The sequence below is a fragment of the Choristoneura fumiferana genome, chromosome Z (assembly GCF_025370935.1).
Source record: "Choristoneura fumiferana chromosome Z, NRCan_CFum_1, whole genome shotgun sequence".
NCBI classification, from domain to species: Eukaryota; Metazoa; Arthropoda; class Insecta; order Lepidoptera; family Tortricidae; genus Choristoneura; species Choristoneura fumiferana.
The window spans coordinates 15,531,438-15,557,114 of record NC_133472.1 but is presented as its reverse complement, the minus strand read 5'-3'; the positions used below and the strand labels follow the sequence as shown (position 1 = coordinate 15,557,114).

General features: G+C 38.7%; 2 protein-coding genes across 3 annotated transcripts; both read left to right on the top strand.

Annotated features, from left to right (window-relative positions):
- The first annotated feature begins 5,933 nt into the window (after positions 1-5,933).
- On the top strand, positions 5,934-7,670 carry LOC141429083 (uncharacterized). Of its 2 annotated transcripts, none has more exons than XM_074089273.1 (2): positions 5,934-5,976; positions 6,463-7,670. In XM_074089273.1, exon 2 carries the CDS (start codon positions 6,524-6,526, stop codon positions 7,535-7,537), a length of 1,014 nt encoding a protein of 337 aa, XP_073945374.1. In that variant the 5' UTR covers positions 5,934-5,976; positions 6,463-6,523; the 3' UTR covers positions 7,538-7,670. The 2 variants fall into 2 exon arrangements, with proteins under 2 accessions (XP_073945374.1, XP_073945383.1); XM_074089282.1 differs by lacking the exon at positions 5,934-5,976 and adding an exon at positions 5,995-6,082.
- Positions 7,671-9,111: 1,441 nt separating this feature from the next.
- LOC141429134 (protein Wnt-11-like) lies at positions 9,112-25,180 on the top strand. The gene is made up of 6 exons (XM_074089373.1): positions 9,112-9,273; positions 18,034-18,250; positions 18,556-18,828; positions 19,139-19,301; positions 20,528-20,778; positions 21,682-25,180. The coding sequence occupies exons 1-6, from the start codon at positions 9,150-9,152 to the stop codon at positions 21,857-21,859; spliced, it is 1,206 nt and encodes a 401-aa protein (XP_073945474.1). The 5' UTR covers positions 9,112-9,149; the 3' UTR covers positions 21,860-25,180.
- Positions 25,181-25,677: the final 497 nt, after the last annotated feature.

The window sequence follows — 25,677 nt, the reverse complement described above, 5'->3', positions numbered from 1 at the left end:
AATAATCTAAGATACAATCGTTTAAATATCAACAGCTCGTCACTTTTTACGAAATATTGCATTTTCCGATGCAGAGACGTTCATTATTGAGGAGTCCTGGTGCTTCTCCACCCGGGCCGTTTTACCATATGCATTACGAGGAGCATAAATTGCTTAGCAACTGTGTCAAAGTAATTAAAATTCAATCCGTGAAATACTTGTTATTGAGTAGTAACTCCGATGGTCAACTGTGGTCTTCATCATCACTTCCTCTTGAAATGATAATTTTCAAGAGCAAATGCACGAGTTACTACTAAATATATCCAATTTACTATAGGTGTCCCTACAACATTTGAAGAGTTCCTTCGATTTCCTTAAGATCCAATCATCAGATCCTGATTTGGTGCTTATGGGACCTAATTGAAGACATTCTTAGACGATCGCAAAAAAAATTCAAAGTGGTTCATAAATGACGGAATTCTGCTTAACAAACATAAAAAAAATACAACCGAATTGATAACCTCCTCCTTTTTTGAAGTCAGCATTTAAGCATTTACTTGGTCGACCATACCACAAACCATACCTACGCACAATATTAGATAATTTACAATGCATGTAATGAATTGCTTACAAATTGGTAATTCCTTCCTGATAGAGAATCAGTTTTTTACCCGACTATATGTGAGGAGGGTTATGTTTTTAAATTATATTTTACTATGGAGTCTGCGGTGATGAAGTATAGTTAAATATGCATAAGCCCATTGATATTCAGTATTTTGTATTGTTTCAAAGCAAATAAATGAGTTTGAGTTTTGAGTTTGATACACCTGCTTCATAATATAATTAAGTGCCTGTGCCTATAATTATATTTTACCTTATTTTATGTTTTATTTCAACTAGTACTAGTACATAAAACATAGTAGGTACATTGCATGAAATGTTACAAACCATAAAATGCGACATTGTTATACCTACCAATCATACACGTATTAAATAATCAAAGACTAGTCGCATACTTAGTACAAAACATATAACAAATGTTTTTCATAACGTGGCGACTTAGATAAATCGCCCTTGTATTGGACAATTTGTTAAGTAATCCCTGCATTTGTTTCAATTATTCGGGCTTCCTACTTAATAGCTGTTTACATTTAAATTGGGAACGGGATTTGCCGAGCCGTGATATAAATTAATGTGCACGCGTGTTCAGCATACACATTGGATATTTTGTATGATATTCTGCCAAATGAGAGGAGTACCTACTCGTTTCATGTTTAATTTTACACGAAACCCGCGATAAAACATCGTGCGTTATGGTATGATATTAATTATTTCTTGTATTTATCTAACACATTTAAAAGAGCATTTGTATATTTTATTTATTTCGAGGATCTCGGAAAACGGAAATAACGATTTAAATTAAACCTGCTTTGGGGGGTTTTCAGGGCGAACAATCGCTCTAACTTGATAACCCTGAGAAATCGCGATTTTTTTTTCAAGTTTTGGTACGATCACGCGATTGCAAATGTTTGGTCATCCAGGTACAGGTCCTGTTCTATAATAAAATATAAATAGTACATACCTAATTTCGAAAATCCTAAAAAGCGGGTTTCGAATCTAATGAAATATATGACAGAAAACAATAAAAATCAAGTAATTTATTAATTCTAATAAGTATGTAACGCTCCTAACTTTTCTGCACAAACTTTGGCTTTCAAGGTGCCAATTTAAGAGTAGGTAGATATACCTATACAACGTTTACCGGTGGTAGGCGTTTTATGCTCCACCGCTACCCTGAACCATTTAATAAATGGAAGCCTCCTTCTGATCTTGATTTTAACCGTCATTACTCTGTGTGCGTGTGTCGAATGGTTCATAATTACAGTATCATTCTTCGGTGCGTAATGATGCGTGGTAGTTTACTGCGACACTAACGGGGCCCAGCCCCTTGTCTGTTGCTACTGATTGTAACAAATTGAACTTTCTTTCGGAAGTAGGATTATGCCTACTTAAATTTGAAGAAATCAGTAGGTACCATGCGTTGAGGATGTGGGCGACATTATGACTATGCACTTTTCTAGTACAATAGTATCTCTGGTCACTCCAGCTTTCAACGTGCCTACTGACTTACAAGCTGTAACGAGCAGATCTAGAATGCGATTGTCAATTCCAATTCCTATTACTCCTGCCCATAAATGAAAAAAAAATGCGTTATAAAGTAAACGCGGCTTGAACTTTAAGGTTTAGTTAAATTAGCGGTGGATCCGGCCGGCGGCGGCGCGGGTGCGGGCACGCACGCTGCCGACACAATCATACAGCATTTAATCACCATTAAACTGGAATCAGCACCGCAACGCTGCAGCCGCGTCAGCTCTAATGCTTCCATTCTAAAACAATTTACAATGTTTTTTACTTTCATTTAGATTTCAACGAGCTATTTACATATTTTGGAATATCATTCGTTTGTCGATCGTTACTTTTACTCGTATCTTCTCCTCCGTCTAAAAACGCAAATGTTAAAAACTATGGGCACTATGTGATCAAAACAAGGTATTATATGTGATAATTAAAAAAAAAGAAAAACCGACTCCATAAAAATAACAAAAAACGGAACCGACTACAAAACCATTGAAAATATTTTTCTAGGTACCTAGTTACTAGCTCGAAGTCGGTGACTCAGAACGAACCAGCAGGAGTGGAACAATACCTAGTTGCCTACCTCAACTACATACTATGGGTTTTAATTCCTCCTGCTGGCTCGTGCTGAGTCACCGACTTCGAGCTAGTAACTAGAGGTAAGTACCTAGGTACCTAGAAAAATATTTTCAATGCTTATAGTCGGTTCCGTTTTTTGTTATTTTTTTATTTTATTGGAGTCGGTTTTACTTTTTGCTAAAAATTTCTTTATTTCTCACTTTTTAGTGATTCGTAGCCAAAGTACATCTCACAACGATTCCATTAAGCCCAAACACGTTTTAGTTACATTGTTTTATAAGTGAGTTCCGTTGCCTACCTTCCGGCTTCAGCATCAGATCAGTTCGAAAGAATCATTAACTTAAAGCTTGCTCAGCTTGCTGCTTTGCTCTTATATGTGACAGTGTCCAAGACATTTTTGCTAGTTGGGTTCTTAGTCGTTTATCTATGTAGGTATATTAATCACGATCGTTTCGGTTCATGGCCATCTACGGTCTTCTTCATCAAGTCTTGTTTACTAAATGATACTTTCTGAATGTAAATGCTTATCTTAATGCTAAAAATGCCAAAATCGCCATAGGTGTGCCTATTAAATTAGAGGTTTGCCGTCGATTTCCCTAAGATCCCATAATCAGATCTTGACTTCAGAAGAGTACTCTTTCGAATAAAAAAATAATTTTGAAAATCGGTCCTCAATTGACTGAGTAATCGGTGAACATACATAAAAAAAATACAATCATTGGAACATAGAACCTCCTCCGTGTTTGAAATCGGTTAAAAATAAATATGTAAGAAATTATAGGTACATCAAAGTTTCTTACATATTAATTTTGTTTCTAAACAACGTCGTTACCCTATTTATAAAAACTTGAAAAGGTCGGTGTTCAGCGCTTTGTACGAGCGGTTATGACATAGAGCGTATCGGTTTGCCCCTCGGCAGGCTCTTTGTCTCCTAGATCGAGATATGCGCTTACAATTAGATACGGGAATTATTTTATTAGATCGCTCGTACACGTGCGCGGCGTGACGAACGCGATAATGTTCCCGGTGCCGAATCGGACAACGGGACAATTACATTCCGCATGAATTACCCATAATGGACGTGGCTACGGAAGCTTTGTGCTCGTAGCACCGTGACTCGATGTTCCGAGTCAACTGCTATTGCGTCGTTTTGTGGCTCTAAACATTTTTAAGGGTAGGTACCTAATGCTAATGTGCTTTGTGCTGGGTGGTCTTTTGAGCGCGCGTTTGTATTTGCTCGAGGGTTCCCATTCCCACCCAGTGCAGCCGGTGCCGCGCTCTAACGGCGCAGCCTGGCTAATTACCGCGGCTCCACGGGCCTACATTAGCCCGTGAATGAAAGTTCTTTGGGCCGGCATGGGCGTCATGTCATGACGTCGCGTGCACGCTCCCTCCTCACCCCATCGCATTACACGAATATCGGTACGAAGCGAAACAAAGCAATTATTGATAGAGCTGCAGTAATATCCGATTCCAATTAGCTAGTTACATTGCTAGATAGAAGCACTTGCCACCTCAGGAATCACAAAGCACAATAGGATGGATATAGTAGTTACATATGATGCTCAGTGGAATCAGGAAATACGATAAAATTACCAATTTTAGGTCAAGAGACAAGTTATATTTTAAAAACCTCAAACCACAGAATTCAAACTCCGTAGTGCTGGCTCAAGAATATTGCAAAATAGCTCTATATCTGTAACCGCCTTGAAGGAATAGGTGGAAGGAATTATAAGTGACATGTATTGTCGGTACATATATATAGGTACTTTTTATAGCATCCATACTTAATATTATAAATGCGAAAGTGTGTGTGTTTGTACGTTTGTCCGCCTTTGATTTTTGACATTGCGATAGTTTATGGGCCAGAGTGACATAGGCTTCTTTTATCCCGGAAAAATACATACTTAGTTCCCGAGGGAACTAAGCGCGGGCAGAAGCTAGAAAGACAAGCTCCCACTGACTGCCTGCCTGACATCAAAGCTTAGCTTTGGTTGAACCTAGTAAGCTAAAAATTTCACAGAGGTTACCTTTATGTATGAGGTAGGTAAACAAAGAATACCTACCTAAGAACGATTTTGTAAAAGGGTACTGTACCCTAGTGTAAGTTTTAGTAATCTCAATTGTATGGAAACACGAACATCGCAAACATTCCGCTAGAGGCGCTGTTCGTGTTTCCATACAAATTGAGATTTTAACGCGAACGCGATCGAGACTTATTTTGTAACCAAAAACTTACACTAAGAGTACCACTGCTATGATTTTACAGTGACCGTACTCGATATATAGCGACAGCGTAAATTATTTGTAGAGGCGCTGTACAATTCTCCATATAAATAATTTACGCCGTCGCTATCGAGTACGGCACTGTAAAGTCATGGTAGTGGTACTGTGCTGCTGCTCGTGCGCGCGTCGCGGCGCGCCCGGTGCCGTAATGATGTATGAAATATTATTACGATACAGCAGGGCTACTACGAAACTCGAAGTTCGTGTCGTGCGGTCCCTCTGACACTTACACTACTTATTTAATACGAGAGCGAGAGGGACCGTACGACACGAACTTCGAGTTTCGCAGGAGCCCTGCAGATATCTGTATCGTAATGAACATGATACAACCGTGTTCATAATAGAATCCAATGTCGTAATGCTGGTCATTATCTATGGTTTTTGAACGCATAATGGAGGATTTACTATATGGGTGCAGATAAAAGTTTTTTTATTACTTTTATTTCAAAAATCTGATAGACGTAACCTCAAAGCAAATACGACAATACGGTGCGTATTCAAAAATATAGACGTAACTAAATTATTCACGTATTTTTTTAAATATATATTACCTATTTAAAAATTCTGATCTAGGTAATCTCAAATGAAATATGATAATACCTATTTCTGTGGATAATAGGTACCGTGCGTATTCAAAAAATAAAGACGTAACAAAACTATTTACGTAGTAACAGTTCGCGTGTGACAACAGTCTATAGATAGCTTATTTACTACAGACCTACCTATAATATATACATTGGGCAAATTCGATTCATACTTACCTACAACAAAGCGAGGCACGGCATCAAAGTTCGAACATTGCACGCGCCCCTTGGATTATTGGAAATAACAATCGGTAACGCATGTCCTTGGCAGGCACGACAAAACATCAATGAAATTTAATATTCTGTCTCCGATAACCCAGTTACCGTAACTTAAGCTGTGTATAAAAAGCGGCAAGTACGGCATCCCTCGGCGGCGCGGGTAGTACGGCGCGCCCGCCCGTCCTCGCCGCACGTAAGCCCATTTTACTTTCAAACTTACCACGCACGTTCTTCCTTGCACTTTGAACAAGCTTTTTTTCGGAGCTTTGTGAAAATTAATGCGTACCGTAATGTAAAACGTAGGTATTTAAAATTGGGAATTTACCTTTAAATATTAACATAAATTTCAATCTGCGGAACACCGCTATCGCTAATTAATTCATATTGTTTCCTGACTACTTACTGGTGACATCAATAGAAGAAAAGTAAAATATGTCATCCCAGATTTTATTAAACCGTTTACTGATAAAATGTTTGATAAAAGCTAGGACCTTAATTAAATATTAGTTAGACACTCAGTTCATAGAATGTGCTTGCAATCCGCCTGTGGTGCAAATCAGGTAGGTAGGTAAGTATGGAGCCTCTCCATCTCATCGAAACATTACTCGGTCCAGTCTTTGTATTTAAGGTCTGAGCATAGTTAATTAAATTATCCTCAAGCGTCTTTCATTTGTTTCAGAAATAATCAAAGCAGAAGCGAATGTAATTAGATCTAAAATAAGATTAACAATAACATAAGCATGAGCCTTTTTGTTGATTTACGTCAAATCAAATCATCAGTTACAAATCTCTCTGAGATGGTAGATAAAATATCCACATCGGTCAACAAAGACAAAAATCGGGACGATAAGTCAAGGAATGAGGACAACGTGCTTTTTGAAGATAGGACGTCATATAAACCAACACCTTTGGGGTTTGGAGTTCGTTTTTCCCAAAGTCAAGAAGATGTTTATAAAAATATGCCTTCGTCTAGACTTCGCAGCCATATGTCTCTTCCTAATTTGGGGAAAAGTGACGTAGTATTTGAGAAATCTACCGTCAATCGTGATATTGGACCAAAAATCGTTGAATTAGACGATAAAGATAACGAAAACACAAATAAATCAACTATACAGTCGCTTACTGACAATATTAACGACTGGATTCTGGCTTCCACACATAAACGACCTCACTTTGATGACAACGGAGATACACATCCCATGGATTTTGTAGAATATGTGAAATACTATATTTCAGAGTTAAACATGCCTCAAGAAAAACAACTTTCCTTCATTGTATCTTGTTTCGAAGGCATACCGCTTATGTGGGCTCGCTGTTTTAAGAGTGAATTTAAAAACACAGAAAGTTTCTTTCGAGCATTCGAAGAAGAGTTTTGGGGGCCTGATAGACAAAAGGCTGCACTTTATGACATGAAATTGGGAAAATATGATGAGGCGAACCAGCCGATGTCTATGTCAGAATATTTCTTGCACAAAGTGTCAAACTATAGACACCTAAACCCGCCACCGTCTGATCTGGAGATAGTGTATTCGTTAGCGGCGCACTTTCCTTCAGCGGTAGAGTTGGAATTGCGGCTTTCTCCAAAGCCGACTCTACGCGAAGCTTACCGAATGCTGCGTCGCAGGGAAGGCGAGGCGGCGGACTTCCTTCCGAACTACTTGTACGAAATGTGCGAGGCGTTCCAGCGCGGGCAGCGGCCGGAGTCGGCGCGTCGCCAGGATGCCGCGCCCGCTGCCAAACCCGCTGATAAATAATCATACTGATTTAACAAAGTGCTATTTCATGAACACTGTATTTGCACTTGTTACGATCCATAGAAACATAACGTCCATTATGAGCACTCACTTAGACAATATTAAAAAGTTACTCAACTCACGGTTAATACAGTTACTTACAGCTACTTACTTCTTTAATAATAAATAATGTTAACGAAAAATGTATTTTTATTTTCCTGCTGTTAATTACCTATTTTGTGCTTGATGTTTCTCTTGTCATGCTGAATGAAAACTTAAGAGCTGTAGCGCGAAGTTCCGCGTAAAATTTTAAAGTGAAGTACCTACCTACTCGTACTCGTATATACATACAGTCACGATATTTAATTTGGGACCAACTTAAGATCGAATATCTGTCACTTTATATGACAATTCAAAGTATTTTTTTACGAAATGGGTCTCAAATTAACGATCGTGACCTTACCTACGGCATAGAACATCAGAAAGCGGATAGGGAAGTAACTGGCGCCCATTCATCATTCATCATCATTCATTCCAGCCTATATATACGTCCCACTACTGGGCACAGGCCTCCTCTCTTCCTCTCAGAACAAGAGGACTTGGGCCATAGTTCCCACGCGGGCCCAGTGCAGATTGGGAACTTCGCACGCACCATTGAATCGTTTCGCAGGTTTGTGCAGGTTTCCTCACGATGTTTTCCTTCACCGCAAAGCTCGTGGTAAATTTCAAATGTAATTCCGCACATGAATTTCGAAAAACTCGAGGTGCGAGTCGGGGTTCGAACCCACGACCCTCTGCTTGAGAGGCGATAGGTCAAACCACTAGGCCACCACGGCTAAAAGTCATGTCCCCCCTCTAAAATCAAAACTGTTGTGTGGTAAAAATTCGAATGGTAGTAAATATATCAAATTTACAAGGAAAATTATGACGGCTAAGATTACTTGAGAATTATTAGTAGGTAGTTTATGAGTAAATAGCAGCCTAAGGTATAAAATATACCTAAACTTGGAAGATTCCATAGACAATACGAAATCCTTAGTTTCCTAAAGGGCTACGGAACCCTATCTTGGGCGTGTCCGACACGCTCTTGGCCGGTATTTATTTTTTATCAACTCGAGTAGATTGCGCTTCGATAACTAGTTGTATTCGATAGAGTAGGTAAATTCAGCTACATCGCATTTAAAAGCGTTTACCTACTTATAACTACCTGCTGTGGTGGCTAAGTTGCATTTTTGTTAGTTTTTCTCGATTATTCCATAAAATTTTAATGAAAATTAAAAATGTGGCCTGATGGAACACTTCTTAATATATATTTTAATGTGTCTACTCCAATAATTATTCGTGATAGACTTTTATTTTCTTTAAAATCCGTTAATAAACATTTGTTCGTTTTAAACTAACTAAAGATAATAATTAGGTTGTCATTTGGTGCAAGTCTTATTTTCCTTTCCTACTTAATATACTTAATATTCATTATTACTTATTTATATTGGTTGCTAAGGAGTGATTTGGTTGCCGCAGAGCGTTGCATGAGAGCGAGGGCAATTGGACAGGCCAGGACTGCACGGAGGCGCGTCGCGAAGGCGCGCTGGGGGGCGGGCAGGCGCGCGCGTGCCGCCGCCAGCCCGCCGCCATGCCGCACGTGGCGGCGGCCGCGCGGCTCGCGCGCGACGCCTGCAAAGCCGCCCACGCAGGCGACCGCTGGAACTGCTCCTCCGTCGACCTCGCGCCCAACTACTCGCCAGATTTGCTTACAGGTCAGTACTCTAGTGCAGTGTTTTTCAGACTTAAAGGACGCGGCCCCCCTTAGTTTGAAAAATATTTGGCGACCCCCTGCTTACCTCCACTTTCAGTATTTGTATTACCTTATGTTGATAATACAAACATTGAATAATCATACAAAAAATCCCGCTGTCATTACAAGACAACCCATTCTTGTGTGCGTGACCTCAACTCTGGTGGCACTACCTGTACCACTCGATCTCCGTTACATGACGCTCCTATTCCTAAGAAATACAGTAAATACGTATCACTTTTCGAATAGAATAGCAATTCACTCCGACTCCATAACATTCGAGACGAACTAAGTTAGTGAGCAGCTCGCTAACGTAAACGTTACGTGAACTTGCTTGCCTCCTGCCTGACTAGTGATTTCAGCGTACACGCAAAATATCCTCAGACCATCATAGATGCTACTCTTGGTCAAAGTTAGGGTAGGTACTTTTCCTTGTAAATTTGATATATTTACTACCATTCTGATTTTTTTTCATCCAACAGTTTAGAGGGGGGGGGGCTCGATTTTAATGAAAATTTGCACTTTAAACTTTAATAAATTTCGCAAAAAGATCACTGAATAGAAAAATCGTCTTTGCAACCCCTCAAAGGTTTTTAAAGACCTATCCAACGATACCCCACACTATAGGGTTAGTCGAGAAAAAAAGGGCGGATTTTTAGGGCGTAGAAATAACCTCAAAATGACAACTGTGAAAATTAATTAAAATAACAAAATTTAATTTAGCGTGAAACAATATAATGATTAATGATTACGAATATGAATCTATTCAATTATATGAAGGATTAATTCATTTTAAGCACAGTCCAATTAGTTTTAAAATAGTTTTCAATGTTGAAACTGTTGGCTAAATAATAATATGTAAGCTTTTAAAGCGTCAGCTTCTTAGCTTTCTCAAATATTGTTTTTCACTTATGTTGGTATAGCTAGGTAATTCTTTGGGTATACCCCACCTACAACATACTTACTCAAGTTACTACCTACGAGTATAAGTTTTGTTTTTGTTGCGTCTAGCTCAAAAGGTTTTTATTTATAAGTTCCGAGAATAATGAGAGACAAAGGAAGGAAAGTTAGTAAAGTCTTTTAAATCAGTGAGCTGGTATTGTTTGGGGGCGGGCGGCAGGACGGCAGTCCTTCCTTCAGCGCGCGCTGCTCGTTCCGCACCGAGCTCTTTTTATCTACGTGTCACATCCATGCTTATTTACAACTTTGCGGGTAGTTAATTTTCAAATTATTTTCCTTCATTGTTCAAATGGACAAATGCGACTTAGCTATAAACCACCACCCATTTCATAAATAGTATCAGCATTTTAATTTCCGCGTAGGGGAGACCGAAGAGAGTTGTGACAGAGGAGAGTAGTGACAACGTCGATTTTTTAGAACTTATTAGCGCGCGTTTTTTAGTTTAAGTCTGGAGCACACGCGCTTTGCGAGCTTGCTAGCAGTAAATAAGTTCCCATAAATTGACGATGTCACATTTGTCCTCGGTTTCCCTCAACTAGGTACCTATAACGTCTAGCTATAAGCTATATATGTTAAACTAGCTTCGCCCGCATTAGAAATAGCCTAATGCCGTCTCATGTATATTATGCCCGTGCGATTTTTGAAAAATACGACGACAACCGTTTACTTAAACGATTCTGTTACCATGGCAACGCAATAAATAATTGTCCTTAGAGTTTGGCTTGAAAAAAAGTTATACGGTAACAATTTGAAAAACCACGTTCGCTCGCACAACGCCATCTATTGATTGCAAACGAAGTTAACACGTCATCTTGAGAGCCGAGGTATTATAATAAGTCACCGTTCTTGGGCAGTGCCCTCTATTCTTGTTTTAACTTACAATTCTATCCCACGGGAACACAAACACATAACCAGGATATCAAGTATCGTATGTCTCAATGCAGATCGATGTCTATCTGCACGCCAAGTTTCATGTAAATCCGTTCAGCCGTTTTATTGCGTAATTGAGTAACAAACATCTAATCTAAACATTCAAACATCTTCACAAGCTTTCACATTTATAAAATTATAAGTAAATTTTACTTATCCATAATTATCATGTAAAAGTACCTACCTTTTATATTTACGTTAGAAACCCAACACGGTGTTTTTGAAAGGAGGATTTTTGGGCGTGGAAATAACCTCAAAATGACAACTATGAAAAAATAAGGATTAATTCATTTTATTATGCATAGTCCAAGTAATTTTAAAATAGTTTTCAATTTTGAAACTGTTGGCTAAATATGCAAGAAAAGAAAAAATCGTGCAACAATTTTATTTTTGTTATTTGAATTTTGAACAGATGGCCTGTCCATTAGTCGAGCGTACGTTTTTAAAAAGTAATTTTGTAATTTTGAACAAAACATTGTTTTTTTCCTCGCATTCAAAGTGAAAAGTAGAGTGTTTAACGCGAGTCTAAACAACCATAATGCCACTCGAACTATAGCCACCCTCGCTCAGCTCGGGTGGCTAAACATTTCGTGTCATTATAGCTTGTTTTAGTCCCTTGTTGAACGATCTACTAGTAACTACTTCGATTTATTGATCCTTAATTTGAAGATTAAAAAAAATATATATTATTATATTATAAGTTTATTCGTGCGTGACATTACGACACATTACGATTAAATACAAGAGTATAAAAACTAGTGTCCGACCGAAGTTTCGGTTTCGGTTTCGGCCAAAAAACTGTCGAACTCGGCCGCGCGAAACTGCGCACTTTCGGGTGGCGTTTAGCTTACGTGTCGGATGCGCTCAGCACGGCTGGCAATAAAACCTACTCAGAAACATTCGCTTTTACTGATGTTTCTTCAAGAACTTAAGGATTTTATAAGAAATACAACTACTATGAAGTAAATTCACTGTACCTACACTTACCACTTTTGCTATGTTTTGACCCCTAAAAAGATTTTTGAAACGTTGCTTAATACTTCACAACGGTCACATCGCTAACACAATTGTCGGGCGACTGGAGGCGAAACACAAATCCTTTATGTGCATTTCTGCACATACGATTTTTTCTTAGTAGCCCAATATACATGTAGACTTTGTTAAAACCGTTTCCAGTTCAAATATCACAAATTTTGTTCAACATTTTTTTTAAATGACTACTTATCAACAATCACAGATAATTAAAGTTTAATTTAGTTTTACAGTGACGCTTTCGCCAGCGCGTGTGTTAATCTTCGCGGGCCACGAGCTTTGTGTGTAGATTAGAGCTTTACATAGTTTAACTTAACGTTCATTTCGTTTGATCGTTTACATAGTTTTACGGGCCACGCTTGCTACTTGCGCTGGCGAAAGTGTCACTATAAAACAACACTTAGTTACGAAAAACGAAAAAAAAATGCTCATGTGGAATTTGGCAGGGCAGCGACGATTTTCACTTTATAGGGTAGTTTAATTTAGACCCAGTAAAACGTAGAACACGGTAGGATGGTAAGTAGTAAGTATAACAAACTTTTAAGGAAAACTATAACGGCTAAGTTTACTTGAGAATTATTAGTAGTTTAAGAGTAAATAGCAGCGTAAAGTATAAAATATGCCTAAACTTGGAAGATTCCGCATAATCGAAATCCTTAGAAAAATATTACTTATTTTTTTCGTTATGGCTACGGAAACCTATTTTGAGCGTGTCCGACACGCTCTTGGACGGTTTTTTTATTCAACGTTTTAATCGCGTTTATAAAAGGTTCGGTTTCGGTTTCGACTAAAAAAACGTGTTTCGGTCGGACACTAATAACAACAAAGACCGAAAAATGAAGAAACAGAAACAAACTCACGAAATGGCCCCAACTCAGCATAATGCCGGCCTTGCAGCCGGCGTAGTCTTTTATTGGGACCATATATGTAGTAGGTACATACCTCGTAACTAAAAGGCTATGCTTTTTATTTAAAATTTGAACTCAACAATAAACGCCAAAAAGGTGCTTCTGCGGTTAGATAATCACGATATTGACTTATATATAGGTCCCTTTTTTGCGAATAAACTGATGTTGTTATGGATGCCGACTGAAAGAGGAACCTTATTGAATAAATGAAGACGTCACGCGATCGTTTCCTTATTCCACGAGGGCACGAACTCAACATTCAACAGTAAATAAGTAAGTATAACGAGTACGAGTACGAGTATGCGTCTAGCTTTGTGTTTTTTAATCCCCGACGCAAAAAGAGGGGTGTTATAGGTTTGATCGCTATGTGTGTCTGTCTGTCTGTGGCACAGTTCTTAAACGGGTGGACCGATTTGAATGCGGTTTTTATTTATTTGAAAGCAGGTTTTTTAGCCTCATCGGTTTAGCCGTTTTTGAGATAAGAACTTTGAAATGACAAAGTCGGGGGTTTTCCCACTTTTTGTTGGTTAGGTTATTTATACCAATAAATACGTACCTACTCGTCATAAATTTCGGGGTGTCCCAGAAGTAAAGAGGCAAAATAGAAATGAAAGTCAGTAAGTAATTAAATAACATAATAATGGTTTTCATGGTTTTTGTAGTCGGTTCTATTTATTTTATGTTTACCTTTATAAATACGTACTCGTCATAGATTATTATTTGCACGCGTAGCTATGAAAGTAACGACTTTTATTGATCGTACCTACCACTTTCCGACTTAATGTAATGTATTGCAGGTTATAGGCGTAGAGCCAGTTTCTTTGTGTTAGTATCCAATTTCGTGTATTGATTGATTAAAGCAAGAGAGCCATCATACGCTGAAAATAGTTCTTGATTATTTTTCTTACTTAATAAAAAAAAATCGCTTGAAAGCCCACAAATCTGGGGGCACGGTATATTGCCCCAGGCAAGTCGAGCACAAAGCAACTGCCATACTTATCATCTTTTCTCGAACCATTTCGGCGTATTTTTACGGCTCTGTCTGCACTGAGATGTATGGAAGGCTGAAATTCTGCTCATTTTACAAACAATTTATCATAATAATAAAATAAATATCACGGGACAATTCACACCAATTGACCTAGTCCCTAAGTAAGCTTAGCAAAGCTTGTGTTATAAGTACTAAGCAACGGATAAATATAATTATATAGATAGATACATACTTAAATACATATTATAAGTATCATGGCACAAAGATGCTAGGTCTGGAATATCAGACGTGGAAACCTGCACGCCCGTTCAAACTATAAAAGCATCAATTAATTTCCTTGAGTAAAGTGCCTACACGACGTTGAAGTGGCGACCAAAAACAAAGCTCTCGTATTTTGCAGGCGGCTTCCGGCCGCGGACGTCTGCCAACTCCTCGATCCCCGACGTCGCCGACCGCGCTCAAACTGAAAAACTTCACCATTGTGTTCCGTCTTCCTTCCTGTTCTATTGCTAACTTTTAGTTACTTACTTACTTTAATGCGATGCTACTTCTCTTCTATTTTTTGAGTCAAGGAAACAAATGCTTAGCAGATACTATGTTTTGTTAAAACGTGCTGGCTTTCTACCCGACTGCCCGAGAGAGGGTTATGTTTTTCGGTATGTGGATATGCATGTATTAATGTTGTATGTATGTACGTCTATTTTTCGTTTCTCAACTGCAGCTTAAACGGCTGGACGGATTTTAAGATTATGAGGTATCATATTATGTGTAATTTACATATTATTATGAAGTTAGGAAGAAATATCATATACAGTGTTGATCCACTTATAAGTCACATTTCTCAAAATGTTACATTTTAACGGATTTTGTTATAATGAAGCTTTCTAAGCAAAGATCCCTCTAGATGCAAAGTTGGCGTACCTACCTATATTACGTTATAAAAGCAAAAAGTCCCTCCTCCAAACAGTATAAAAACAATAGCAAAACAATTCTGCTACATTGCGAATTTGTAACAAATCCGTGAAATTAATCAAACTGAAAATCCTTACGGACAAGAGATTTTTCTACGGAAAACGATATTCTAAGATATCTTATCTTTAGCCTGTTGAATTAAGAAGGCTATCGATAAAAGATTCGCCTTACAAAGCGATCAGTGGTGAGGGTGGGGGTACAGCGAGTCTGACAAAAGATTTAATTACACGCATGAATCAAGCGCAGAGGGTGCGGGCGGCGGCGGGCGCGGGCGGCGCACTCACGCGCGATCCGCTGATGCGCCGTGTGATAGCGCTGGCGCTGGCGGCCGCCATTGTACAGCGGCCTGAGGACGCGCGTGCGGGCTCTATCAAGATTAGATTGCTTGTAATTAAAAAGAAAGGATTCCTCAGTTGTGAATGACCATTTGCATGCCCACCTGTTTCTAAAAGTTGATCAAAGCTCCTAACCGAATACACGAATCAGAATGCATGAATTAAAACTTACTTATTTACTAGTGGAACTAACCGATAAACGACTTTGCCCTGCTGAAGCCATAAATCAGGGCCACCAATTTGTAACTACTTATTCATGCGTATTAGGTAAGTACTGAAATACATAAATACACGATTATTTTTATAATCGATGATCATGAGTTGAAAAATGACCATTTCTAAAATTTATCAGTTGATCACAAAGAACCACCGGGAATCCCCGGTACCGGTCCTGTTAAAAAAATTTTGGAAGTACTGCATGCTCTGTATAATATGGTACTAATATACACGATTATTTTTATAATCGATGATCATGTTGAAAATTACCAGCTAAAATTTAAATCTGAAACAATTAGCTCATTGTTTAATTAATTACGAATAATAATATCTTATTAAAACTATTAACTACCGGATACATGGTCATCCTACATTTACTATTGAAGTGAAAGTATATGAGTATCACGGAGAATTCCCCGTAAATTTTACGTCATTATTACACTTAGGGGCTGTTTCACCATCCATTGATTAGTGTTAACTGACGGTTAAATGTGATGCCGTCTCCGTCTATTCGAACAAAACAAATAGAGATGGCATCACATTTAACCGTCAGTTCACACTAATCAATGGATGGTGAAACAGCCCCTTAAGCTCAGCTCTTAAGTCATTTAAGTAAAAGTAGGTATGAAGCTTATATTTTTAAAAGAGGTCGTAGCTAATAGACAGAAACGGTATTAGGCTGATAAAAAATGTCAAAAGGTTATTATCGAAATAAAAATTGCCACAGATAAAAGCTATCTATTACTGAATTAGAAAAATTGTTACCTGGTCACCGATTAAAAATCTTCGTTACTTACATGCCGTCACAAGCGTTCGAAATGTCATTTTGTATGACATTACAAAGGATTTTTTCACGTAATGGGTCACAAAGGGTGCGCCGAAGTTCATATAAAATTGCAAATTCCATTATTGAAACATCGAAAATGTATCTCATACAATTTTATATCCTAATGTTCATTATATTTTTTTATTATAGACAATAGTAATTGGAACTCCGAATTTATCATAAATACTCATAATTTCATTCAACATAAATACCTTTATTACTAAAATTTATGTATATATCACTATTCAACATATCGATTTCAGGCAATAACATTTGGTATTATATATATTTCAAATAAATACCTTTGTTTATTCTTAATCCATCTATAGATAAATGCAAGTAAATTCAAAATAAGAAGTAAAAACAAAAACTTGAACTTGAAACATGAAAACTGTGAACAAAACCTAAATGCTGCAAAAAAATGGTTTAGGTTAGGTTAGAACTGCGACCCTCACGGAACTGAAATCCTGCCAGAAAAGTGGGTTAGGTTAGGTTATTCTGTGGTTAGGTTAGAGCTGTGACCCTCACAGAACCGAAATCCTGCCACAAAAGCGTTAGGCTAGGTTAGAACTGCGATTATGTAAAACAAGGCAATTTTGCACCGATTTTTGCTCCAAATTTCGTAATCTTTGTTTTATTTTAAAAATTATTATGTAGTGGTATGTTCATATATGTATTTATGTAAAGTAGATCAATTTATTGGGAAGTGTATCGGGTACCGGAACTTCGACCTGCAAGACATTTAAACAAAATACAGAACTGGAGCATATATAGTTACCCAATGGGGGGCAAAGTAGCCTCGTTTTACGGTATATGAAATAAGTTTGTAAATAAAAAAAACTCCCAAATAACGTTATGGGTATAGATAAAACATCAGTAATGACGTCATGAGCAAAAAAATGGAAATATTTATCATTATGATCTACGAGTATGTAGGTAGTAGTAAAAATATTTATTTTAAATACATACTCGTACCTACTTAACTAACAATTTTCGGACAATTGATGATTATGATTACAAAGCGGTAATATTATTAATAATCGAATAAAAAAATTGTATATGAGCCAATATGAACCCATAATTATTTCAAATTAAGTCAAAACCACAATAAGTTCAAAAATAAACCTAGGTAGGTCTCGTCTGTGACCTGTGGTTCTAATATTCAAGATATGTTTTACCATCTCAATGCAACAAGTTATCTTGTATTTATCTATCTCTACTTTAAGTAAACGTAAGTACTACATGAAAGGCTCACTGAATTACTTACCTACTAAAAAATTGCCTGAAATAATTTCCTAAATTATACTAACTAGGGAAAATCGTCTCAGTCTGATCCATTAGTCCATTACACTGTGTTTGAAAAAAAGTTGGAACCCCTTCTGTTTTGATACAGGTACAATGGAAGAAACTGAATCGCTTAAAAAAATCAGGGTGGCACCATTAAGCTGCAAATGTAATGTTTACGAGTATGTACATTCGATATACTTATCTGCCAAAAAACCATGCTAATTAGTTTCATCGAGTGTATGTTGTACCTACTTTGTTGATACAGGTACCCGCGAGCAGGCGTACGTGTACGCGATGTCAGCGGCGGCGCTGGCGTGGTCGGTGGCGCGCGCGTGCGCGGCAGGCGCGCTGGCGGCGTGCTCGTGCGCCGCACCGCCGCGCGCGCCGCCGCGCCCGCCGCGCCAGGCGCACGTCTCGCCCGCCGAGCCGCACGCGCGCTTCAAGTGGGGCGGCTGCGGGGACAACTTCCAGTGGGCTGAGAGGTAGCTATTATTACGCTACCTTTTAAGAAAGAAACAAATAGTAGATAGTACGACAAGTGCATTAAAATAACGAAGAGACGTTGATAGAAGTTATGGTGGTGAGTTGATAATAATATCTACTATTTGTGCGTAGGTATAGTTAGGTATATTATATGTATAGGTAGGTAAATCACCGGGACGGTACATATACGACGCTAGAGAGTATATGTAGTCAAGGAGCTTAAACTCAAGGGTATAGTACGTATTAGACAATTATTTAAATGTAGGCAGCCGGATAAGTCTTAAATAATTTGTGTTCTTTACAGATTTGCGAAACAATTCTTAGATATGCACGAGATAGACGTTCGCGATGGCAAAGTGGAGGCGTTGTTTGAAACAGCGACAACTACCGAGAGGTCGACTACCACGCCCGAGGCGACGCCCCCGCCGGTCGTGATCCTGGTGGACGACCAGCCGGCGCTGGCGCCTGAGAACGCCAGCGCCACGGCGCGCCCCACCAAGAAGGGCCGCCGCGGACGGAAGCGGCTCCCGCGCTCGCCGCGGCGTGGCAGACCCACGAGGAAACGGTTCAGACCAAGGTAGGTACAAACATCTATAGAAAATTTGACTTCAGGCTACATTAGCAGAACTTAGGGTTCTTTCGCCATTCTGATGAGTTTCTGATGTTTTATGTGGTGGATATCGGCGATGTAGTCTCTATTTATTTGAACAAAATAAACAGAGACGGTATAACAGATAGGTACCTACATACGGTGCTGCTCGCCAGTTCTTTTAGCTTGAACTTGGCTTGACACGAATTTTCTAAAAAAAAGAGGATAAAAATGCCCTGTTGTTTAAATATAAGAATATGTACTTAATTGAATTTACGAGTATATATTATGGTTTTAGGTACGAGTTCGAAGAAAGGAGTTCTCGATACCGTAACCTGGAGTACCGCATGGCTGCGGACGACCCGCGCTTCGACCCACACGTCGACTTGCGCACGCGGCTGCAACGCCTGCGCCCTCTCATCGCCTCCGCTAATCTTATCAACGCTCGCTTTGGAAGAAAGGTACGGCCAAACGTTTTTCATTGCAAAATGGTTATTTTTTTTTAGTGAATTTCATAAAAAAGCACAACTGCTGCTTGCATACAAACCGCTGCTTCAAAAACAAACAAAAAAACATTTATTTGTTAGTTCTTTATCTCAAAACAAAGCATAAATGCTTGTAGCGATTCACCGAATCGCATTTCACCTCGAACTAACAAAATTTCAATGGAATCTTGTACTTGACGCAATTTTTCGCGAAGCTTTTTATTTACATTAGTATAATTCATTTGTGGTATCTAATTTTTTGACCTATCGCCTCTCAAGCAGAGGGTCGTGAGTTCGAACCTCTGAGTTTTTCGAAATTCACGTGCGGAATTAGATTTTAAATTTACCACGAGCTTTGCGGTGAAGGAAAACATCGTGAGGAAACCTGCACAAACCTGCGAAGCGATTCAATGGTGCGTGCGAAGTTCCCAATCTGCACTGGGCCCGCGTGAGAACTATGGCCCTAGCCCTCTTGTTCTGAGAGGAGGCCTGTGCCCAGCAGTGGGACGTATATAGGCTGGGATCATGATGACGATGATCTAATTTTTCGTGTAGTATTTTACCCTAGACGCATTTCGCCGCGATCGATATTTGCTTGGGACTCAAATTAATTTGACGTTTTAATTGATGTTTGCACTAAAATACAACTAATACACGATCGAGGTACCTAAAATGCGACTAAAACTAATAGCGACTACACAACGCGATACTCTAATGCACGATCGAGGTGAATTACGACTAAAATTTAAGTTTAACGACTAAAAAAATAAACGATTGTGACACAACGCTATACTTATACGATCCGGTGAATCGCTACAAGGCATTTATGCTTTTTAGGTAAATAACAAATGAAAAAAACAACTAAGTAGCACATAAGAACAACTCAGAAGTGTGTGCTTGCGCTTTTTCTATTTGAGGCAGGTGTGTAGTTGCCGGAGTTGACGATAAGTAGATGCCTACCGTCCATCTACCGTCAAACCTAATAGGTTAGGTATAGCAACTTTTTTATTACAGTATACTTTTATGTCATAGTGACAGCGACCTACGCGTACTATATTAATTAATATTACCTTATTATATCGACTTGTAAGTCTTGGGGTTCATGCCCGGGGCCCGATCGAGCCTAGTCCGCCACTGCATAGGCCTCTTCCATCCCTCCGCTGGCCATGATGATGTTGATCTTCCTTTTGTGTTGTATGCAGGCAGTGTCGACGGCGATGCGCACGAAGTGCACATGCCACGGCGTGTCGGGGTCGTGCTCGGTGCGCACGTGCTGGCGCGCGCTCCCAGCCATGGCGCGCGTGGCGGCGGCGCTCGCGGGCGAGGCGGCGCGCGCCGGCCCGCTGCGCCCGCGCCGCGCTCGCCACGCGCGCCCGCGCCTACGCTACGTCACGCCCAGCCCCGACTACTGCGAGCCCGACCCCGCCGCGGGATCGCTCGGCACGCAGGGAAGGTACCCTTCAGCCTGATTTCTCATTACGACGCTAGCAACACGGCAGGTCTTGGGTCACGGAGCGGACTCATTGGTGACTTAGTTTAACTTACATCGACCAACTTCATAGAGGTCTTGTGTGAGTACTTTCATGCAGCCGATCGTAAAGTCGAAAAAATTGAATCATGACCCAGGATGGAACCTTTGTTCTACTAATGTCATGTTGACATCTCATACTTTTGTGTAGGAAATCATAGTGAAATGATTATTAAAAGGTTCCACCCTGGCTCATAAATGTCATGATTAAATTTGTTCGACCGTACGTTAACCAGTAAGTCATTCAAGTCCGCTTTGCTCGCGATGGAAACCGGGCTTTAGAACAGCCACGCTCAACATTTTTTAAAAGAACTTCAAAAGAAGCACATACAAAAAAATGGTTTTTATCGCAAAATTCGCATTTAAAATAGCAGTTGCGATGTTATGTATTTTTTTTTTTGATATATTTATTATTTACTAGCGTCTCGCCTCGGCTCCGCACGGGTACAATTTTCCAAATAACCCTTCACACACATTTTTTAGCTCCTTTTCCCAAAAACTATACTGACGCGAAACCGGTGTGCGTCGACATCAAGTAAATTATATCTCAATTTTTTTTTATTATATTCATATTTTTAAATATGTAAATAATATTTATTAGATAAGGATAAATGCAAAGGTTTATACATATGTATAACATGGTCTAATTTTGGTTGGCATAACGATCAACTTTTAAAACGTAAAAATGTAGATAGTGACATAAGTACAATAGTTGGACATATGCTATCGCCTATATAGTTTTTTGTAGATAAGTATTGATATGAAAAAGAGCCCCCGGGACTTATAGTAACCTAATGCTAAAATTGATCAGTTAGCGTGTGATCTTAGGCGCTGCAACGCGAGCGCGGGCGCGGCGGCGGGCGGCTGCGGCCGGCTGTGCTGCGGGCGCGGCCGGCGCGCCGTGCGCACCAGCCGGCTGGAGCGCTGCCACTGCCGCTACCACTGGTGCTGCCGCGTCGACTGCCAGCTCTGCCGCATCACCACCGAGGAACACTACTGCAATTAACACTGCAACTGACTCTAATTCACGATGGTTACAGAACATTTTTAATTTTAACCAGCAGCGTTTTGTACAGATTTTTGACGCTTGGATGATAGCCGATGTAAATTTTTATTTATTTAAAGATTATGTTTCCACATTTATCCCAAAATATTTATTTCTATAGTCGAATAATGTGTATGTATGTTCTTCTATGACTGTTCTATAAAAAAAGTTATAATAAGTACTAAACTTTACCGGAAGGGCACAGTCTTTATCGAGAACGAACGAGTTAAGCATAAGAAAGAAGGGATGTTAAAATTTGTGTCAGCAACGAAAACTAGCATTGTAGACCCAAAAAGTTCGCTTCATTAAAGGCACATTTGTCTAAAAGATGAAAGCTAACCAAATGAGAGAACACTTGAGCAGAGAAAAATTTAAAATGCGAGAGTTATAATCGCATGCAAACGATGACAAAATACGGTAGGTATTTGACTATTTTGTATATGTTTAATAAATGAAAACTACACAATGCCCGTTATCGAATAGAGAAACAATTTTCAAGCTACCTTTACAAATAACAAAGTTATAAAGGTTTGAAATTCAAGATTAGACAGAGACAGACATACTGGCATGTGACGTCACACGCCAGTACCGCCATTTTTCAAAAATCACTATAAACCCAATTTTCAACTGATTTAAGTTTTCTCTTCGCTAAACACTGTCTGTATGGTCAAAGTCAAAGTCAAAATACCTATCTTTATTTAATTTAGGCTATAACAAGCACTTATGAATGTCAAAAAAAATCTACCACCGGTCCGGAAAAACCTCTGCTGAGAAGAATCCGGCAAGAAACTCAACGAGGTATATTTTTTTTAAACAGATTTACAATATTATTAATGTTAGTACGTTAGGTACTTTGTTGAGAAATCGCCAAGGTTACATAATTGCAAGAACTCGTCAAATTGTATATCAGTGTTATAACATATTCATTTTTTTTCTATTAAAAAACAAACAGTCTTATATAATATTAAGTATTAATCATTAGCTCCCTATCCCGTGGGAATTCCGCAAAACCAGCTCTTATTTTTACATCATGAACTGGATTAGGTCAGGAAATTTATTCATTATACTCGTATGTATTTCGTTAAGATAAACTGTCAAATTAAAAACTGTTTTCTTTTTCTGTCATATTTATACCAAAGGTTATGCAGATTATGGACTTTTTAGACAATACACTAGTCATGTTTTATAATTACCTACGTTATGTCGCTGACTGTATGTATGACTTAGCAAAACTTTAAAATAGAAAACTACCACGAGAGATACATAATTAGAGCTGGTTCCCACTTGTCGGATGTCGGGCCTGGATTTTAATCGGATGTTCCAGTGGCAGAACATTTTATGCTATTCACACTTGCCCAACACGATTTTCTATAAAAAACCGGCCAAGAGCGTGTCTGACACGTCCAAGATAGGGTTCCGTAGCCATTACGAAAAAATTAAGTAATATTTTTCTAAGGATTTCGTATTGTGTACGGAATCCGCCAAGTTTAGGTATGTTTTATACCTTAGGTTGCTATTTACTCTTAAACTACTTATAATTCTCAAGCAATCTTAGCCGCTATAATTTTTCTTGTAAATTTGATATATTTACTACTATTCTGAATATTTTCAAATTTTTCCACCAAACAGTTTAGATTTTGGTGAAAATTTTCCCTTTGAAGTTGAATATTTTAAAAATAGATCACTGAATAGAAAAATCGTCTTAGCAACCCCCCAATGGTTTTAAAAGACCTATCAAACGATAAACCACACCATAAGGTTAGTCGAGAAAAAAAAATCACCCCCACGTTACGTCTATGAGAGGAGGTAGCCTTAAAAATGTTTTTTTGTAGTTTTTTGATTTTACCACTTTATATATTCCTTATATTCCTGCCAAGTTACAGCTTTCTAGTACTAACGGCTCTGAGCTTAGCCGAGGACGGACAGACAGACGGACAGACATGGCGAAACTATAAGGGTTCCTAGTTTACGGAATCCAAAAAATGACTGACAACCGACACGAAACGGATCTGACACCCGACAAGTGGGAACGGGCTGTTAAGGCAGGACACCGGATTACTCTCGTACTCGTATTATTGACTATCGACCGACAGTTTGAAGCAATTACCGCTGCGCCACAACTCGCGACGCAATCCATGACTGGACTCACATTGGACTATCTTAGATAGTTACGAAACTGTCAGACTGTCGGTACGTGGGTGATCCGGTGCCTTTCATTAATATGAAATAACCTTTTTTATATTATAAAATAAATTAAATTTTAAAGTATAGGATGTAGGTTGTAGTTACATTAAATTATAGTCGGACGTGTAGAGTATGACATGGACGTTTCAAAACCACCAAAAATAATAATAAGTTATATGTTTTCTGTACTTAGAATAGAGCTGCGTCCATTAACCTTTTTGATAACTTTGACTTTAGCAGTTTGTAGTTTTAGTTTAGACTGTATATCGACAATAAAGTGTTGTTACTGTGTTGTAGACTAGTTGTAGAATTGTAATTTGTATCGTGATAAGAGCTATAAAAATGGCTTAGTGTATTGTAACGTACCTACCTAAATGAACTTTACCATCGGTTGTATTTTATCGCGAATAATTAAGATGATAATGATGACATTGAAAAATGAATAAGTAGGCTTTTGTTTATTTAAGAATTCTTAACTTTACTCGAATAAGCATAGTTTTAATATATAAGTAAATAAGCAAGCTTTGGATCTAATTACATGCTTCGGTAGAAGTTAAACTGAATTCTATCATTGCAATTTGAAAATTAATATTTAGGTACCTTTTATTCAGAAGAAATATGACAATCCTCTTTTAGCTAAAATATGTTTTGTCAGTTTTTGGCTAAGACAAATTCCAAAACAACAAAGACAAATATATTTTAACTAAACACAAGCTTAGTTTTTACAAGAATTATTATTTGGTCCTTGGTATTTATGAATATTATATGCCATCGAGTATTTAATACATACTATATGTTGTAAATAAAGTTCGTACTTAGAATACATTTTTTTATTACTGAACGCTACAGTAGTCACCAGCATTAATATCTGCCACAGCGGAGCGTGCAAACATATCTGACAGGTCCATCCAGCCCAAGAAATAGAGTCGTATCAAATAATTATGCACGCTTGTTGTGTCAGATATTGGTGCTGGTGACTGTACCTGACCCTTGCCATAAGTACGTTCCTTTCCACTCGGGACTTATTACAAATTAAAATCGTGAAAATTAAAGTAGAGATGATAAGTTTATGTTGTGTTAACTATAAGTGAAAATTGCGAACGTTTATAACTTCCGTAGAATGTTATGACATGTGTCGCAACTGGTTAATCATTCTGTAATAAATAATATTATTATGCAAAAGAATATTATTATGCGTGGAAATTACCAAAAAATACATCGTGGTCTTCATTGACGTTGCATTAAAAACAAATGTGCCAAATGTCAGGATTCTGAAGAGCCCGCAGTTGATAATTATCCCGATCCTGCAGGATTATCGGGATAAAAAGTAGCCCATGTGTTATTCCAGACGTCCAGCTGTCTACATACCAAATTACATCCAAATCCGTCCAGCCGTTTCAGCGTGACGGAGTACCACACACAAAAAGGCGCGCGCGCATTGGCACGCACAGACACCACTTAGAACACGCACGCACGAAAACAAACGTACACGCACGCACATACGCACGTACGCACATACACACGCACACACAAATACACTCACAAACTTCAAGCAATGGGTACAGTGTAGTACAGTGTAGATGTCGCTTCTTCAC

Coding starts and splice junctions, on each gene's coding strand:
- LOC141429083 (XM_074089273.1), top strand. CDS start 6,524: ATGAGCCTTTTTGTTGATTTACGTCAAATCAAATCATCAGTTACAAAT.
- LOC141429134 (XM_074089373.1), top strand. CDS start 9,150: ATGCCGCACGTGGCGGCGGCCGCGCGGCTCGCGCGCGACGCCTGCAAA. Junction 9,274..18,033: donor CTCGCCAGATTTGCTTACAG/GTCAGTACTCTA, acceptor TTGTTGATACAG/GTACCCGCGAGCAGGCGTAC. Junction 18,829..19,138: donor AGGAAACGGTTCAGACCAAG/GTAGGTACAAAC, acceptor TTATGGTTTTAG/GTACGAGTTCGAAGAAAGGA.